Source organism: Pelodiscus sinensis, chromosome 6 (genome assembly GCF_052426305.1).
Source record: "Pelodiscus sinensis isolate ZL-2025 chromosome 6, ASM5242630v1, whole genome shotgun sequence".
Taxonomy (NCBI): Eukaryota; Metazoa; Chordata; order Testudines; family Trionychidae; genus Pelodiscus; species Pelodiscus sinensis.
Window position 1 is genome coordinate 81,683,118 of NC_143057.1, and position 17,473 is coordinate 81,700,590.

The window sequence follows — 17,473 nt, forward strand, 5'->3', positions numbered from 1 at the left end:
GGTTGGATGTTCACAAAAACTTTCCAATTATAAAGATAAGTACTGCAACAAGTAATTTTGGGAGGTTGTCGAATTCCCATTGTTGGAAGTTTTAACAAGTTAGAGTTACCATAAATCTTGCTGGGTAGACAGTATTACAGGAAAAGGGGAGATAGAAAGAATATAAAGGACCCCTGCTAAGTATAGTGTTCTGGTTCCCTGAGTTAGAGTCTTTTATCTGTCGACACAATGACAATGATACTTTACCAGAATAAAAGGCAAACCAAAGAGGGATTATTTAACATAATAGTAATAGGAAAACAAGGATACAACAGCAATAATAATTTAGTGGTTTAACAAGGGAGTGGGCTTGAAGCTCAGGCTCCATACTTTACAGATGACACGTGGGACAAGAAAGGCGGGCATGTCTGTCTGGCCTGTCACAGCCCTTTGCAAGGTGGATCTAGCCCTTCAACTGTGTGAATAGATGGATGGAAACAAGAGGGAATCAGATCAGCTGGAACAATCTCTCCGGGAAGCTGTGCTTCAAGTGAGCAATGATTCTGTCAGACTTACCTCTCAAACACCGTGCAAATACAAGTGACATGGACCGCCTCTGCGGTGGACAGCAATTTGTGACTGGAGTGCAAGAGTTTAGACACCAGGTGGTATTTAGTCAGGTCACATGCTCAGTCTCTTCCTACCACAGCTGAAAAGAGTGTCAAAAGCTTGATAAGAAGGAACCCTCCAAAGGGTTCTCATATAACATACCCGTTGAAAATGGTGATGACAGAAAAATCTCCATATGAGCAAATAGCCATAAAAACCTAACCATAGGTCCTGAATTTCTAAGTTAAAAAATAAGAAAATATATCTTTATTACTGATTAACTTTAATGTGTTTTTTCAATACAATTGTCATGCAATATTTTCCCCAACTTATAGGACTTTACTACTGTGCAGAAAGAATAAATTGATTTTGCTATTAAATAATTTGTTATTGCCAGTAAGAACTAGCACAGGTTTAGAAATAATTAGAATGCATATAGTGCCGGTAAAGAAAATCAACAAAAAAAAATCAATGAATGGCATTTAAGAGCCATTTTTAATAACATGGAAAAAATATTGGGTGACTCAGGCTTTCATTTTAAAACTGAAAAAGTGTGAGGTGGTCTCATCCACAACTCTGAGTAAATGGTCACAATTGCATCTCGCCTGGCTTTGTTTTGTTTTGTTCTTTGCAATTTGAAAACTGTGTACAATGTAAAGGCTTCTTGAAAGGGTCCAAGTTAACTACATGAGCTCCCCTAATTTTTCAGACAGTCCGCTGCAGTCTTGCCAACAGAGAGCAATTTATTGGGCAGGAAAATTTCTCTCCCTTCACCAGCAGAACCAGAGTAGTAGCTGGGACTGACTTGTTCGCTGAAAAGCATTGCTAGACCAAGGCCCTCAAGAATTGTGTCCACACATGGTTGTTTACATTGCTTTGGTTGTCAAAGATCCAGCCTTTCCCATCATAAAACTACAGCATTGGTTAATTACTTTTAATGTTTCAAAATGCTCTACAAATATAAACTTATTAATCTTCACAATATCTGTGAATGGCAGGAGGAAGTAGTATCCCCATATTACAGCTGGAGAAACTGAAATGTAGAGAGGTTGACAAGTGATCTTATTTGTGATCAGGCTAAAGAATATTTATCATTAGAAAATGCTATAAGAAGATTTGTCGCTGAAGCAGCAGCAGCAGCAGCACTAGAGAGTTCATTTGTACTTCAGCATGAATGATAGAATCTTTGTTCATTTTTGTGCTTATGACCTTTGGGTAGTTTATCTTACATGTCACTGTGTCAGGATGATGTTTATCTGGTAGTTATAATTTTTATTTAAGGCTGGGGAGAGAAAGAAATAAGTAATGCCAATATTCCTTTAAATTTACACATACAGTACTCCTTCAGTGCTTTGAGGGCTCTCTACAAAGTTATGTATTTCCATAACTGAAAGATGCATCGATTTGTTGCTATTTATCTACTATATCTGTCTGCAGCAAATGATTACATACTTTGTAATTCATTTCAAAATATAACTCCTTTTAGATTATTTTGCCCAAGGCCACACAAGCAAAAGAATGACAGCATCAGGAACAGAAGTCAGCTGTTCCTCACTCCAGTTTTGTCCTCAGTCTATTAGGCTATGCTGCCTATGGCTCTGACACATCAAGTTGCTTAAGCATGTACTTAATTTTGATTTTGGTAGGACTATGTACATGCTTAAGTATCTTTCTGGGACTACTCATCTGCTTATAGTAAGGTATGCACTTAAATTCTGTGTCAAATTGAGGCCTGTAGGGATTAGCCTAAAGTTAGCTATTTTAAATATTGGGGGTATGTTTACATGGCAATAACACCTACAGCGACGCTGGATCAGCTAATTCAGGATCATGAGGTTTGGGCTGGGGGTTATATAATACTGTTGGCTGGAGCAGGAACCCTGTGTTCCCAGAGAGGGAGGAGTGTCCCAGACCTCAAGCTCCCTCCCATGCAATTTTATAGCTCCTCAGCCCAGTCTAGCAGATCTGTGCTGGCTGTGAGTGTTTTACTGCAGTATAGACATATCCTTTGACTAACTTCATTGTACAATAAACATGCCCTGTTCTTTGAGAACAGTGAATCAAATGGAACACTGGAAGATATCCTTTATTACCTGCTAAACTATATCAGACAAAAACGTCTCACAATAAAAAATGTGCCTAATTATCCATTCAATAATCTTCATATATCCTTACTGGAGATACTGTTTTTTCCTTTTTCAGAAACATCCAAGGAAAGGCTAAAAAATAAATGGAATGCACCAAACTTAATTCAGAGTCTCAATGGAGACTGCAGATTGCAGCAAAATAATTTTTAAGTTTTACAAATGATGATGGAGAAAGCATTCTCACAAAAACGGATTGTTGTATTGCCGTTCACCGACAGGTAGTTGGAGATGGGGTTCTTCACATTATAGTACCAGCAATGTTTAAAATACAGCTGCCCTATTTATGTCTGAAGTTTCAAGCAGACATAACAAGCCCATTGGTACAGACTCGGTAAGCATTCTAAGCAGTAAAGAAGAATGCCATATAAAAGACAGAGTTCACTCATAATAACAAAAGCATGTCCTCATAATCCTTGTCCCTGACTGTTGTTCATTAAGAAGAGGCACCTTCAACTATCCTCTTTAAATAGAGTCAAGGTGCCAATAGCATCTGCACATCATTACGAAATTCCAGGTAGATGACAGGACATGCATCTTTATTAAGTGCTCTTAGAACAGTGCATTTCATTGGCTTCATTAGTATTTGGGAATGAAACGGGCTTTGGCTTAGAGGAGGAAAGACCTTGTAACAGAAGCCCAGTAACAAGGTGGTAGATTGAATATTTTAAACAATATATCAGGTCATCTTAGTTTTTCAAAATTTTTTTTAAAAAAATCTATTAATGATTACAAAAAATCAAAGATCAAATTTTCCCTTTGGTTATTCATATGCAACCCCACTGAAGTCAACTGAGGTGTACCCATCTAATTAAGAAGAAAATTTGGTTCAAGAAGCACATTTTTAAAAAGCCAGTGAGATAGACTCTCATAAACAATTGTATCATTTCATAAAACAAAACTATGATAGTTTATGCATTGTTATTTCCTAAGAAAATGTTTATCACTTTTTGAATCTTGTTGCTTTCAGACCATGGAAATTCCTGGAGAAACTGTCAGATGATTAAAATTTAAACACAATCTACTTTTCTGATAACATTGTTAGAACTATTTGTTGTTTAGCTCTTAATGTTCCTTATCCAATCTTTTTATATGCTAAATTGTTTTCCTGTAAGAAGATTAAAATAAAGTGACAGTGCAATATGCATGTAAAATAGATGACTGCATATTTGTGGTCTTTTAGAACATTGGACATTATAGGATTTTTGTTCCTTGCCTAATAGAGTTCATTAGCTGTCATGTCATCAAGTATCTTTGGAAAAAATGCTATTTAAAGACTTTAATTTTACAATTAATTCTTAAGCAGCAAGTAAGCTATAGGAAGCATTATAGTAGAAAGACAACTATGAAGTATTTTCCCAGATCTTAAACTGAATTCCAACAAATTACATTAGTAAATTAATTCAAATAATAACAGTAATTCCACTCCCATGTTATCTGCTACTGTTTTGCTACATAAAAAATATCATTTTTATTCAGACATATGTTAGTCTTGTAAGGTAGAGTTTCATGATAATTTTATGGTGTCTGTTAAGCCAGTTCCAGTAAGATCAGTGAATGATTCTAGATGTAATGTGTGATAAGTGGAATTAATTGTCACTTCTGTAATAATGGATTTCACTGTTTAACTATGACTCGGCATTTAGAAAATACATCAGTTCTATGCACATGACCTCACATGACAATATTGATTATAAGTTTGAGTCAAAGAGATTGTCCTTAAAGAGACACCTGATAAGGTTGCTCCCTCTTCAGACTATTTATGAAAACACCAGTTTATTGCATTAACAGGAGTGTCCTATGTAATACACACTAGGTAACTCTCCCACTATATTTAGGACAGTTACTCTACTGGTGAAGCCTTAGCTAGTGTACTGTGTCCAGTGCTGGGCACCATACTTTAACAAAGATGTGGGGAAATTGGGGAGAGACCTGAAGAAAACAACACAAATTATTTAAAAAGATTAAGAAAACATTATTTATGAGGAAAGATTAAAAAACTGAGCATATTTAGTTTTGAAAAAAGACTGAGGGAATAGTTTTCAGATAAGTTAAGAAATGTTATAAAGAGGAAGTTCCTCATTGTCCTCCATGTCCACTGAAGATTTTTAGCAAGAGAGCTTTTGATCAGATATTAGGAAAAACTTTCTAACCATAATGAAAGTTAAACACTAGGGGTTTTCAAGAACAAGGTTAGTGTGCACACTGTCATAATCCGTATCTAACAAATGTCACATAACATAACATTAGAAAACAAATAACTCACTCATCATTAGTATTCTTGCATAATATATATGGGATATGTGCAAAGAGTTATGACTATATGCTAGAATTGTGTTTCTTTGGCAAGCAGTGCATAGGTGCAGTATGCCTTAAGCAAAGGAATGTATAGTTGTTTGATCAGCATGGTTGCCAGGCAGAGATTATGAAGATGTATTTACATTAAAAGGTAAACAAAGCCATCATCCTACCAAGTGAGGGAGGTAGCCTCTTGCAGAGGTCTGGACCTCAAATAGTAAGCAACTGAATCAATCATGTGTGTATGATATTACTGTGTTATAAAAGATTGTCAAGTAAGGCCTTTCATAAAACCTGATATTAATCATTATAGTGATTGATATTCTGAAATGCATGTATTACTGCTATCTGAGGAATATGAATACTCACAGATAATATGCTTTAAAGTCTGTGACCAAACAAAAGGAGAAATGGGAGGAAAGGGGGTTTTCTCCCAAGAAGGAGGGAAAGCAGCTGTTTATCTGTCTCCAATATAAATAAAGCATTATGGAATCAAAATAATGGAAGCTCTGTTTACATATGAATTGCAGGGAGTGGTGGTGGGGAAGAAGTTTACAGTAATGGAAGAACACCATGAGAGCATCCAAAATCTATATAACATCTCTTTCATTTCTGATGAACTTTCTAGTCTGTTTATTTCATGCTGAAGGAGTTCCATGACTTTCCCCTGTTAGTGCATAATATTAAATAGAGCTAGTAGAAAAGATATTGCATACACTAAATTATATAAAATCATAGGATACTTAGAATCATAGAATACTAGAACTGGAAAGGACCTTGAGAGATCATCGAGTCTAATCCTCTGCCCTCATAGCCAGACCAAGCACCATCTGGAACATCCCTGATAGATGTCTATCTAACCTGCTCTTAAATATCTCCAGAGATGGAGAGTCCATGACTTCACTGAATAATTTATTCATGTTTAACCACCTTGACGGTTAGCTTTTCCTAATGTCCAACCTAAACCTTCCTTGCTGCTGTTTAAGCCCATTGCTTCTCGTCCTATCCTCAGAGGCCAACAAGAACAATTGTTCTCCCTCCTTCTTGTGACACCCTTATAGATACCTGAAAACTGCTATCATGTCCCTCTCAGTCTTCTCCTTTCCAAACTAAACAAGCCCAATTCTTTCACTCTTCCTTCAAAGCTCATGTTCTCTAGATAGTTTAATCATTCTTATTGCTCTTCTCTGGACCCTCTCCAATTTTTCCACATCTTTCTTGAATTGTGGTGTCCAGAACTGGACACAATACTCCAAATGAGAGCAGAGTAGAGCAGAAGAATGACTTCTCATGTCTTGCTCACAACACTCCTGTTAATACATCCCAGAATCACGTTTGCTTGTTTTGCAACAGTATCACGCTGTTGACGCATATTTAGCTTGTGTTCCACTTTGACCCCCTAGATCTCTTTCAGCAGTTCTCCTTCGTAGATAGTCACTTCCCATTCTGTATGTGTGAAATGGATTGTTCCTTCCAAAGTGGAGTACTTTGTATTTATCCTTATTAAACTTCATCCTATTTGTCCAGTTCACTTTGAATTCTGACCCTGTCCCCCAAAGCAGTTGCAACCCCTCCCAGCTCAGTATCTGCAAACTTAATAAGTGTACTCTCTATGCCAATATCTAAATTGTTGATGAAGATATTGAATAGAACCAGTCCCAAAACAGACCACTGCAGAACCCCACTCTTCATGCCCTTCCAGCATGATTGTAATCCAGTAATAACTACTCTCTGAGAACCATTATCCAGCCAGTTATGCACCCACCTTATAGTAGCCACATCTATGTTGTATTTGCCTAGTTTATTGATAAAATCATGTGAAACCGTATCAAATGCCTTATTAAAGCCTAGGCATATGACTTCCACCACTTCTCCCTTATTCACAAGACTTGGATGGCAATGTTAGAAAATAACGAACATTTTTATATAATTAAAATCCACTTATTGATCATTATTATATTACACAGAGTCATTTTCTGAATGCTAATTCTTTGCCAACCCAACCAGCTATTAAAAAAACAGACACTCGATAAGGCATCAGGTAATGTTTTATTTCAGAAGTTGTCAGAATCTTATTTACACACTAAGATATACAGAAACCATTTTTTTGTCAGAAAAACTGACATACTTCACATCAGTTATTAATCATCTGTAACAAGCTCACTTCTTTCCAAACTGGGGCAAAGGGGGTGGCACCTTAATATCTTGACCTTTTTCCAGCTTCTTCTCACAGTCAATCAGATAATTGACCCCATCAATGACAATCTGGACAAGCTCCACCTTATACAGGGGGAAAAAAAACCAATAATTTAGGTTACGTTGTAAAATGAGGAGAGTCCTGCCAACAGAACTAGTAACTCCAAACTTATCTGATGCTAAGTAGAGCCACAGCTACCATATGTGAGGATGTCTGTTTTGGTAGAACATTGGTTACATACTTCCCAGCATACTTAGACCATTACCCAGAAGACATATCTTTCAAAGTTTTAATGCCTCTATCCATCTACTTTTGCTAGGGTGATGCACCTTTTGCCACTCTCTAATTCAATAGAAAATGATAGCCCATCCATAGACTTTTTGATCCAGACTGTGGAAAGTAATAAAGAAGTATATCCCTTCTATAGAATGTTAAAGGATGAATCAGAAAACTTATGAGAAAGCTATTATTTTCTGTTATATATTACAGGTTTTCACGGGGCCCTTTATACAGATTTGTTGGTTTCATCCCTATCAAATTCTACAGGAGTCTTTTGTATGAGTTGTCACCTCCACTCAACCTCATAAAAACAAAAATTAAGATAAACTAAAAATAAAGGATAGACTGTAGAAGTAATGGATTTACAAAATCATTAGACTATTCTTTCAGTGTCATCAAATATTAAAGTGAGCAAAGTATCTGCTGCTGGGCTCTTATGGGTGTACGAATGAAATATCTTTCAAACTCTGAATGAGAAGGAGTGTTTCACACTTCTTATCAGCTGTTAGGATAGGACTATTCAGTCTACTTTAGAGTTATCCTTTCACACCATATTTTCAGAATGGAGTCTTGCAATTGCCAAGGGCTTGTTGGATGCTAACACAACACGTGACCAACTGCTCTTATGCACAAAAAAGCTCCCATTGATTCAAAGGAGAGTTTTGCCTTTATAGTAACTGTAATATCAAGCCTTTAATCCACATTTCTATAGGCCTGCTTCTAAACTCATATTGACTTTACACTAGGTATAATGCCATTGAATTTAGTGAAAATTACTCCCAAGTGACACTGGTGTAAGTGAGACCCAGTGTCTTACCCAAAAGCAACAGCAGATACTTCAATTCCATACAGAAATAGACAAATGCATTTATGTAATCTTTTAAAAAACTACTGTACTGAAGAATGAAAAAGAATAGACAAGGTGCTGCTGAGAGAGGAGAGTTTTATCAAACCTTGTGTTCTAGGTCCCCTGGTGATGTTAACTGTAGAGCAGATAGCAAACTATATAAGGGTATGTCGACACTACCACCCTAGTTCGAACTAGGGTGGTAATGTAAGCAACCGGAGTTGCAAATGAAGCCCTGGATTTGAATTTCCCAGGCTTCATTTGCATCTCGCCGGGCGCCGCCATTTTTAAATATCCTCTAGTGCGGACTCTGTGCCGCGCGGCTACACGCGGCACGGACTAGGTAGTTCGGACTAGGCTTCCTATTCCAAACTACCATTACTCCTCGGACAAATGCACTAGTGGACATTTAAAAATGGCGGCGTCCAGCGAGATGCAAATGAAGCCCGGGAAATTCAAATCCCGGGCTTCATTTGCAACTCCGGTTGCCTACATTACCACCCTAGTTCGAACTAGGGTGGTAGTGTAGACATACCCTCACTGTTATGGTTTGTTTGTTTTTTTAAATCTGCATGAAATGGTACATTAACAACCTTACTAAAGCCAGATAGCAAACTATATAACTAGTTACCCAGACTAAATTCCAATGCTGCTTTATTGGGACAATAATGGATTTTGAAGGGATTTGTTTTTTACTATAATGCATTTCAGTGGCTTAGCAGTTTGTTTTATTGTCTATACAGACCAGCTGCTTTGGGAAATCAGCAGTCTGATTTTGCAGCTGCCAGGATGAAAAGAATTTTGTGTTAAGTTTGCACTGACCAGTAACTGAAACAAACAAAACTCCAAACAACTTTACATTGTGCCACTAGGGATATAATTTAGTTCTGCAAACAGGTTTATCACATAATGAAATCTATTTTATTATGTACTGAAAATATATATTCTATAATAAAATATTTCTATCTTTGAGAGTATTTGTCTTGTCTTATTTAGATTGAAAGATTTTCAGAACAGAAATAGGTGTGCCCTATAAGCTTCATCTTTCAAATCCTTACAGGATTAGTCCTTACTCTCAAACAGCCTCACTGACCAGAAGAAATGTTCACATGAATAAGGAATTATAGGCTTAATCCTTATTTTTTTAAATTATGCAAATGAACAATACAATATAAACATTAATAACTTCGCAAAAAGCACACATCAAATATTGCAAAATGTTGCATAGGTCATGATGACATACTGTTTCTCAAATAATACAACATCTCTCATTGTTTTTCCACTTGTTTAAACATATATATATATATAGGGATGTTAATCATTAACCAGTGGATCCCAGACAGAGCAACCTTCATCCACAGTGGGCCTATCCCCATTAAATTGGTTAACCAGTTAAACTTAAGGTTTAATCAGTTAACTAATTAAATTGGATTTTACATCCCTAATATATACAGTATTTTGTATTCTTCTATACTTAGATCTTTTGTATTTTGATTGACAAAGTGATGCAAATACATGTGAGAAACTTTACTTTCTGTGAATCCAAGCTGATGTAAATGGTCAGAATGTAACTTCCACAGGTGGATTTGAACCTGTAATCTCTGAAGCTTAGTATAGGAGACTCTACCCTCTGAGCTAAAGACAACTAGCACCTAGCCAATTCTGTAAAGGTATCTTGTTCTTGTCTGTTGCTATGAGCCTCTTCCGCAAGAGGAAATGCAAATGGAGCACTCATTTGCATATGCCGTGATCTCATTTGCATTTCCTCCTGGGATCCCTTTTGCGGAAGATGCTTTTGTGCAAAAAAGCACTGTGTAGACGGCTTCTTTTTGTGCAAAAACCCCATTTGCACAAGAGCCATTCTTTCTTTGAGGAGAGTTTTACCAAACCCTGTGTTCTAGGGAAGAAAAGGGGTTTTTTGCGCAAAAAGGAGCCATCTACACAGCGCTTTTTTGCGCAAAAGCCTTTTGCACAAAAGGGATCTGAGGAGGAAATGCGAATGAGAGAGTGACATATGCAAATTAGTGCTTCACTTGCATTTTTCTCTTGCAGAAGAGGCTCGTAGTGTAGATGTAGCGTCAGTGTGTGGCTTACAATAGCTCCACTGAAGTCAACTGCTCCACTGAAATTAGTTGACATCCATGAGATGATGACCATTTGCATAATCTGCCTCATTGATTTTAAAACTAGAAAAACATTATTACCTCTGATCGACCCATGCGGTCTAGGTTGGAGATATCATACACATCTGCCACAGCTGCTGTGTCCACACCACCAGTGCCACGTTTCTGCAGCCTGAGATTCTCCAGAATCTTTGAAAATCTGGGATCCTAGCACAAGAGTCACTTTTGTTAGGACTGTTGATTAATCAAGGTTAACTCACACAATTAACTCAAAAAATTAATCACAGTTTAATGACACTGTTAAACAATAGAATCCCAATTTAAATATATTAAATATTTGTGGATATTTTTCTACATTCTCAAATATATTGACTTCAATTACAAAACAGAATATCAAATGTATAGTGTTTTATATTATTTTTATTACAAATATTTGCACTGTAAAAATAGTATTTTTCATTCTCCTCATTCAAGTGCTATAGTACAATGTCTATCTTGAAACTTATAAACATTGGAGTTTTTGTTACCAGTTATATACATACGTATGGTAAGTGCTACCCAGCAGGAGGCCACACCACAAGCCGCAACCCTTCTCTATAGACAGCACCCCATGCCCATTCCTGCACTTTGAGTCCCCTCCCAGAGCCAGCATCCATACCCCTCCTATCCCCCGCTCTCTGTCCTGAACCCCAAACCTTGCCCCAGCCTGGTAAAAGTAAGTCAGAGTGGGGGACAGCAAGCAATGCCGGTGAGGGGGGAAGGAAGGATGGAGTGGATAGAGTTTTGGGTAAGGGGTGGGGCCTTGAGTTGCCCTTGAATTTAGAAAGTGATCTTGGGCATAAAAAGTTTGGAGACCACTACTCTAAGTTTTACATTGTTTTATTTCTCAATGCAGTTTTTTGTACACAAGTCTACAGATGTAAGGTCAGCTTTCATGATAAAGAGATCCTGCTACAGTACTTGCAATGGGGGAATGGAAAAAATATTACTTTTGTTTTGTTATGGTGCAAATATTTGCAATAAAAATAAATATAAAGTGAGCACTATATACTTTATATTCTGTGCTGTAATTTAAATCAATATTTTTAATAAGGTAAAAACCATTTTTAAAAATGTTAATAAATTGTATTTTTTGAATTGCTTGACAGCCCCAATTTTTGTATTTCCACACTTTTTAGATATACTGGTATTAAATACTGTATTGATTACTGCTAATACTGTTATCAGTTACTTCAATAGTTTCTTCAGAAAGACTGGTAGGGATGGATATTTTCTAGGATATCCCCAGCTGACCCCAGGTTCCACTGCTGCACTGAGCCCAGAATCAGCTGGGGAGTCCCCAGCTGACCCCAGGCTCCAGGCTGCCCTTTTAAAATGCCACCTCTCCATGTTTCAAAGGGGCAGTGGAGCCCGGGGTCAGCTGGGGACTCCCTAACTGATCCCAGACTCTGCACAGCAGTTCCCCAGAACCCAGGGTCAACTGGGGACATGCAGAAGCAGAGTTTTTAAGGGGCAGCCACCCCACAGCTGATCCCTGACTCAGCTGTGAGGTGGCTGGCCCTTTGAAACACTTCCTCTGCACGTTTCAAAGGGGCAGTGGAGTCCAGGGTCAGCTGGGGACTGCCCAGCTAATCCTGGGCTCCCTGTTGCACTGCCCCTTTGAAGTACTGCAGTGGCATTTCAAAGGGGGCAGCACAGCATTAACGCCTGTGATTAACACGTTAAAAAATTTAATCCTGGATTGCGTTAATCTCAGGTGCTAACGCATGTCAATTGACAGCTCTAATATTTTGCTATGCCTTAGGTATATTGGCTGCCTGATTGGCTGGTGGGTGAAAAGTTTCATTCACATAACAAATACATTAATTTGATGGGTTACATATGCATAATTCGTCACAGAATATCCCTGGGGCCCCATAGTTACACTAATAATTCATCAACACCATGAACTGTCCTTTTTCATTTGTTCCTTTCTCAGTTAGATAAAGAGCTGATTTACATCACAGCCCTTTTAATGGCTTACATACCTTGCTGAGTTTTGGAAGTTTAACATGGACCCCTGCACGTAATCCTGTTCCCAGGTTGGAAGGACAGGTCAGAACATATCCTAAGCGTTCATTCCACATGAACTCCCAGCCCCGTTCTTTAATTAACTTTTCAACCTGCAAGTTTAAAAAAAATAAAATAAAATAAAAGGAAAACTGCTGCATGCAAATGTCTCATCTTGTGACAATGTTGCTGAAATACTTACTGCCTTTCATGAATTTGAATATTAAACCTATATTTTCCAATTTATGCTCTTAGTTATGCCCACAAAAATCCACTTATGGATTCTTCTCCAATGGAGTTAAACAGGTGTAAGTAGGGCAGAATTTGGCCTATTAGGTATATAAAACACATACAGTTATGTGTAAATGAACCCAAGGACAGCCTTAGGACTTTGGGGCCCTATGTAACATTATTAAACTGGTGCCCCTATGCCAAAATGGCAGCTGGGGGGGGGGGGGCAATATTTTAGAGATGTGGTTTTTATAATCTTCAGCAACATGCTAATGAAATATTTTTAAAGAAAATTTTAAACTAAGGTCCTCTTCAACAAAATTCAGAAACGGAAAGTATATACTTGGGGGGGGGGTCAGCAAATGCTTGGTAAATGGCTTTATTACCACTGGAATGGCTCTTTCACAGGTTAAGTGTTCTGCTAATAGGTCTGCCAGGCTTTTTCACTTTTAATTTAATTAGATCCCCTCGGGAGGAAGCAGAACTACAGAATAGTGCCACGAAGAGGTGGATAGACATTAAGATCCTGTGGTGGCCCAAATTTTCGAATACCCTATGCAGCTGCATTTTCTGTATATGGGTAAGGAGGGCCGTAAATGAACCTATGATTGAGATATACATTTTTTCATGTATCCAGTACCTTTCATCTAATATCCTCAGTGAACTTTTAAACATTTTCCTATCACATACACAGTGTTGTTATTTCATCTGATTTTATTGCGGTTCTTGTGATGTTTGATATTTTTCTTAAAGCCTAAGTGATGCAGTCAGGTAGCTTAACTTTCATTTGAAATCAAAGTAAGTTTCTAGCTTTTGTGAGTTGTAAGCACCAGCGAGCAAAGGAAAGGACCCCAAATTTATTAGTTTTTAAAAAATCATGATTTTCATGGCCTGACACTTGAATGTTGAATCCTTGAGTCAGTGGGACAATACTGCTAATACTAATGCAAATCATGGGTAATTCCATTGAATCAGTGCAGTTCCAGTGTAAATCAGATGTGAGAGGAGAATCAGGCGCATTAATTATTCAAGGTTCACTAACCCCTTGGAAGATAAGTATCCCTGTTTTGTAGATGAGTTTACTGACATACAGAATAGTAAAAGGACTTCCCCAAAAAGTCACATAGGGAGTCTGTGATAACACCAGGACTGCTGGTAAGAGATGTGACTTGATTTCCTGGCTCCAGTCATATGCCATGTGTCAGAGTTACAAAACATTCATACCCGTGTTAAATGACAGATTAGTAACCACTGACTTTAGGAGTTCCAACAAAGGTGCATCTACACTGCACCCTCAACTTGAAATGAGCTACACAAATTGCATTGCTTACTCCAAGTAAATTTCGAAATAGATTATTTTGTAATTTTGTGCTGTCTACACAGCACCAAATTTTGAAATAAACTGCTATTCCAAAACATCTCTTAATCCTTGTGCAACGACCTTTACAGGGACGTCAGAATAGTGAGCCTGTTATATTTTGAAAGATGCAGAAGTATCCCAAACTAGCACAATTGTCTAGACATACCCTTAGAGCAGTGCTACTCAACATGTGGCCCGTGGCCCGTTTGTTTGTGGCCCGTGGTGCAGTTTGGGTTTAGACGGGGCTCAACGTGTGGCCCACGGGTGGGAGCCCAAACAAAAAAGTAGTCAATATATTGGTCTCCTGTTGATATGTGTTTTAGTAGTTAAATTCCTAGACTGTCATTGCTTTGTGCTGCTCAGGCAGTAAGAATGGGCTACATCAGTGACCAGATTCAGTCTTAGCTGGCTTGCCTTGTGTTATAGCCTTCACAATATTGTAATGTAGATATTTTTTCTTCATATTTATATGTATTTGAAATAAAAACGCCTAAATAGATGGATGAAGCCTTAGACCAGTGCCTATGGTTGTAACTTTTGAAGTTAAAAAGACTTTTCTGATTTAAAAATCATTTATTTTTATTTGTAATTGTAAACCAACACATATTATCTTTCCTTTTATCAGAATTTAAAATAATTTTTAAAATCTAATCTATTTTTCACTATTTTGGCTGTTTGTTCTTCTTTATGTATTTCTCTCATCAAATGAATGGAATCAGTTGCTCTTTTCTAATAATAAATTTCATTTTCAGGCACAGTGCTACAGATTGGGCGGAAACACTCCAAGACGATGCATATTTGTTTATAAATAACTATTGCCATTGCAATTAGAAAAAGAGTCTGAAAATTTTCAGTTGGTTTTTGACTTTTTAAAACTTCTGGCACAGTTTGGGTGTGATGGTCCCAGCATTTTAGCTAACAATGTGACAATGCTGTGTCTTTACTTTCTTGTTACTGTTGCTTTTCAACTAGGGTATAATTTGTATCGAGATTTCCATTTTGTTGCTAAAAATAATGAAAAGGAATTCAGTTTTAACCATATGAAGGAGTGGTGATGCTACTTGCTAACAAACAAGAATAATAAAAATTAATTCAAACTGGCTGAGTTGTTACCTCTTTTAAACCACGGCAAAATCTTTCAAACACCCTTTTCATATTACCACTTTTTTCCATGGAAATCACTCTGGTATGGTCTTCTTCATTAATCCAGATAAGAAATGTTTTGTCATGGTTATGCCTATTTGAGAGGGGGGGAAAATGGTGTTTTTAAAAAAAATGGGATAAGGCTTCAGAAATAATTCTCATCATTCTCACTTTAATTTCAGTTCCTTCCTTTCCTACCTCTTAATCATTCATGATTGAGCACAAGACAAGTACTGCAAGATAATATTAGAGTGACAGGGTTGCAAATAAGACATATCAAGGCCTTTGTCTATTTCATTCCCCTAGCCAACAGTAACATAATTCTTCAGGTTCCTTAGGTCACAATGACAACAGTACTCTTTGCTAATTGCATTGATATTGTATTGATGCTGCACTAGAAAGTACACTTTGTCTTCTAACAAGAACAGATCAGGAGGAACACACAGCTAGGGGAACTAGGAGCTGCAGAAGCAGAGTTCTGCATCTTCAGTCATTGGGAAAATTATTTGCTGATTTTAGAGCAAGTGAGAAAATCTAATGTTTACTGTCTGCCTGGGGCCTGGCAACCTGTCCCAATTTAACTGTATTCTTGTCTAAATCAAATCCTAGTTCCTTTTCTATCACTTGGTAATATAGGACTGGCACATAAATCAAATTATATGTTGGGAGAAGGCAGCTAAATGTTGCTTCAAGACCATGCATTAATTAAAGATGCTGATTTGTCTTTCAAGATAAAGAGCTTGGAGACAAGGCAACCATTTTTGCTTCAAACTGATTAGTCATGGCCATGCTTTTAAAGTGACAAGTAGGAACTGGGATTACTTTTGTTTGCTTTTCTCCATTTTCTCTGGCTTTGGATTAGTCTTCCTGAATCAGATAAATCATGACCAATAGGCCGAGACTTGTTTATACAGACTTGTTTATACAAACAGTAAGAATAATACGTTAGGGCTGTGTCTAGACTGCTCAGTTTTTCTGGAAAATCAGCCGCTTTTCCAGAAAAACTTGCCAGCTGTCTACACTGGCCACTTGAATTTCCGCAAAAGCACTGACTTCCTACTGTCTGAAATCAGTGCTTCTTGCGGAAATACTATTCTGCTCCAATTCAGGCAAAAGTCGCTTTTGTGCAAAAGGGCCAGTGTAGACAGCTCAGATTTGTTTTCCGCAAAAAAGCCCTGATCGCAAAAATGGCGATCGGGGCTTTTTTTGCGGAAAAGCACGTCTAGATTGGCACGGACGCTTTTCTGAAAAAGTGCTTTTGCGGAAAAGCATCCGTGCCAATCTAGTCGCTTTGTTCCAAAAATGCTTTTAATGAAAAACTTTTCCATTAAAAGCATTTCCAGAAAATCATGCCAATCTATATGCAGCCTAGAAGAAAAGCACAGTAGGTGTATGATTTAAAGCTCAGAGAGGGCTTGACTTTCAGTCCGGCTTTAGATGGGCCTCCTTTTTTGTACTTGAAATTTCCTGATGCAAATAATTGCAAGTCATTAATCATGGGTGAAATTAAACTTACTTAAGTTTAGCCATCACAATCTGGCATTCAGCCAAGTACCTGTTTAGCCATCACAATCTGGCATTCAGAATGGGATTTTCAAAAGGGATTGGTTCTGATCTAACTCAGCTCCCACTGAATCGAGTGGGAGTTGTATTGTTGACCATAAGGAGAGCAGAAAAGCCAACGTTGAGTACTTTTGAAAATCTCACCTAAGTGAAATCCTGACACCACTGAAGTCAATGAGAGTTTTGCCATTGACTTCACTGGGGCCAAGATTTCATCTCTCAGCTAAATTATCCTAACACATAATTTTGCCTACAATTATTTGTATCTACAAATTGTGATACTATAAGTGTGTGTCTAAACTACATGGCTCCATTGATGGAGCCATGTAGATTAGGCTGATCGGCAAAGGGAAATGAAGCCACGATTTAAATAATCGCTGCTTAATTTAAATTTACATGGCTGCCGCCGAGAAACAGCTGATCAGTTGTTTGTCGGCTCAGCGCGCTCGTCTGGATGCTCCCGTGCCAACCTGAAAGTCCTTTAACGACCTCCCCGTTATGCCTCGTAGGATGAGGTTTACCGGGGAGGTCGATAAAGGGTTTTCATGTCAGCAGGGGAGCGTCCAGACTAGCGCGCTGAGCCAACAAACAGCTTATCAGCTGTTTGTCGGCTCAGCACGGCAGCCATATAAATTTAAATGAAGCCGCGAT

At 37.8% G+C, this 17,473-nt stretch overlaps 1 protein-coding gene across 2 annotated transcripts in view; it reads right to left on the reverse strand.

The window, feature by feature from the left end:
* Nucleotides 1–7,061: 7,061 nt before the first annotated feature.
* The window catches only part of CKMT2 (creatine kinase, mitochondrial 2), a 46,389-nt gene continuing 35,977 nt past the window's right edge, over nucleotides 7,062–17,473 (reverse strand). For both annotated transcript variants that reach the window (XM_075932209.2, XM_075932210.2), the window contains 4 exons: nucleotides 15,230–15,353; nucleotides 12,504–12,638; nucleotides 10,558–10,683; nucleotides 7,062–7,310 (listed from right to left, as the gene is read on the reverse strand). In XM_075932209.2, coding sequence (XP_075788324.1) covers nucleotides 7,191–7,310; nucleotides 10,558–10,683; nucleotides 12,504–12,638; nucleotides 15,230–15,353 — 505 coding nt within the window. In that variant the 3' untranslated portion in view covers nucleotides 7,062–7,190. The remainder of the gene's footprint in view (nucleotides 7,311–10,557; nucleotides 10,684–12,503; nucleotides 12,639–15,229; nucleotides 15,354–17,473) is intronic.